General features: G+C 63.5%; 1 protein-coding gene across 1 annotated transcript in view; it reads right to left on the reverse strand.

Annotated features, from left to right (window-relative positions):
* Nucleotides 1–1,077: 1,077 nt before the first annotated feature.
* LOC120500147 (josephin-2-like) overlaps nt 1,078–1,717 on the reverse strand; it is a gene marked incomplete at its 5' end in the record, with an annotated part of 2,048 nt that continues 1,408 nt past the window's right edge. The window contains one exon of the mRNA XM_039704616.1: nt 1,078–1,402. Coding sequence (XP_039560550.1) covers nt 1,291–1,402 — 112 coding nt within the window. The remainder of the gene's footprint in view (nt 1,403–1,717) is intronic.

The raw sequence follows: 1,717 nt of genomic DNA on the forward strand, positions 1-1,717 counted from the left end.
GCTTGTCCCACCAGACGGCCGCCAGCCCCAGCGAGCCAATGGGAACTCTCAGTAGGGGTGGGGGGCACAGAGGGGCCCTAAATTGGGTCTGGGGTCTCGGGGAGGTCCCAAATTTGGGTCGGGGGTCGTGGGAGGGGTCGGGGATTTGGGTCTGGGGTCTGCCCGAATTTGGGGAGGGGTTTCAGGGGGTTTCTCCCAAATTAGGGAAGTGATCTCCTATCAGTACTGGCACCCAACCCTGGGGAAAGGGGAAGTTTGGGGGGGTCCCAAATTGGGTCTGGGGTCTCGGGGAGGTCCCAAATTTGGGTTGGGGATCCTGGGAAGGGTTCGGAATTTGGGCCTGGGGTCTGTCCGGAATTTGGGGAGGGGTCTCAGGGGATTTCTCCAGAATTTGGGGAGGGGTCTCACAGTCACCCCACAGCCACCCAGCCCAGGAAAGGGGAAGTTTGGGGGTCCCAAATTGGGTCTGGGGTCTCGGGGAGGCCCCAAATTTGGGTCGGGGGTCGCGGGAAGGGTCCGGGATTTGGGTCTGGGGTCTGTCGGAATTTGGGGAGGGGTCTCACCGCCGCTTGTCCCACCAGACGGCCGCCAGCCCCAGCGAGCCAATGGGAACTCTCAGTAGGGGTGGGGGGCACAGAGGGGCCCTAAATTGGGTCTGGGGTCTCGGGGAGGTCCCAAATTTGGGTCGGGGGTCGTGGGAGGGGTCGGGGATTTGGGTCTGGGGTCTGCCCGAATTTGGGGAGGGGTTTCAGGGGGTTTCTCCCAAATTAGGGAAGTGATCTCCTATCAGTACTGGCACCCAACCCTGGGGAAAGGGGAAGTTTGGGGGGGTCCCAAATTGGGTCTGGGGTCTCGGGGAGGTCCCAAATTTGGGTTGGGGATCCTGGGAAGGGTTCGGAATTTGGGCCTGGGGTCTGTCCGGAATTTGGGGAGGGGTCTCAGGGGATTTCTCCAGAATTTGGGGAGGGGTCTCACAGTCACCCCACAGCCACCCAGCCCAGGAAAGGGGAAGTTTGGGGGTCCCAAATTGAGTCTGGGGTCTCGGGGAGGCCCCAAATTTGGGTCGGGGGTCGCGGGAAGGGTCCGGGATTTGGGTCTGGGGTCTGGCGGAATGTGGGGAGGGGTCTCACCGCCGCTTGTCCCACCAGACGGCCGCCAGCCCCTGCGAGCCCAGCGCCGCCATCACCACGTTCACGTCGTAGTTGCCGGTGCCCAGCGGGCTGCGGTGGGGGTTGGGCCACGAGCGCGGGGCCAGCCTGGGGGGGCTTCCGGTGAGACCCCTCCCCAAATTCAGACGGCCGCCAGCCCCTGCGAGCCCAGCGCCGCCATCACCACGTTCACGTCGTAGTTGCCGGTGCCCAGCGGGCTGCGGTGGGGGTTGGGCCACGAGCGCGGGGCCAGCCTGGGGGGGCTTCCGGTGAGACCCCTCCCCAAATTCACCCGGACACCGAGACCCCTCCCCGAATTAACTGAGACCCCTCCCCAAATTCACCCCGAGACCCCTCCCCAAATTAACACAGAGACCCCTCCCTGAATTCACCCGGACACCGAGACCCCTCCCCAAATTCACCCGGACCCCTCCCTGAATTAACAGAGACCCCTCCCCAAATTCACCCGGACACCGAGACCCCTCCCCGAATTAACACAGAGACCCCTCCCCAAATTCACCCCGGGACCCCTCCCCAAATTAACTGAGACCCCTCCCCGAATTAAGAGA

This window comes from Passer montanus, unplaced genomic scaffold (genome assembly GCF_014805655.1).
Source record: "Passer montanus isolate IOZ18808 unplaced genomic scaffold, ASM1480565v1 scaffold1781, whole genome shotgun sequence".
Taxonomy (NCBI): Eukaryota; Metazoa; Chordata; class Aves; order Passeriformes; family Passeridae; genus Passer; species Passer montanus.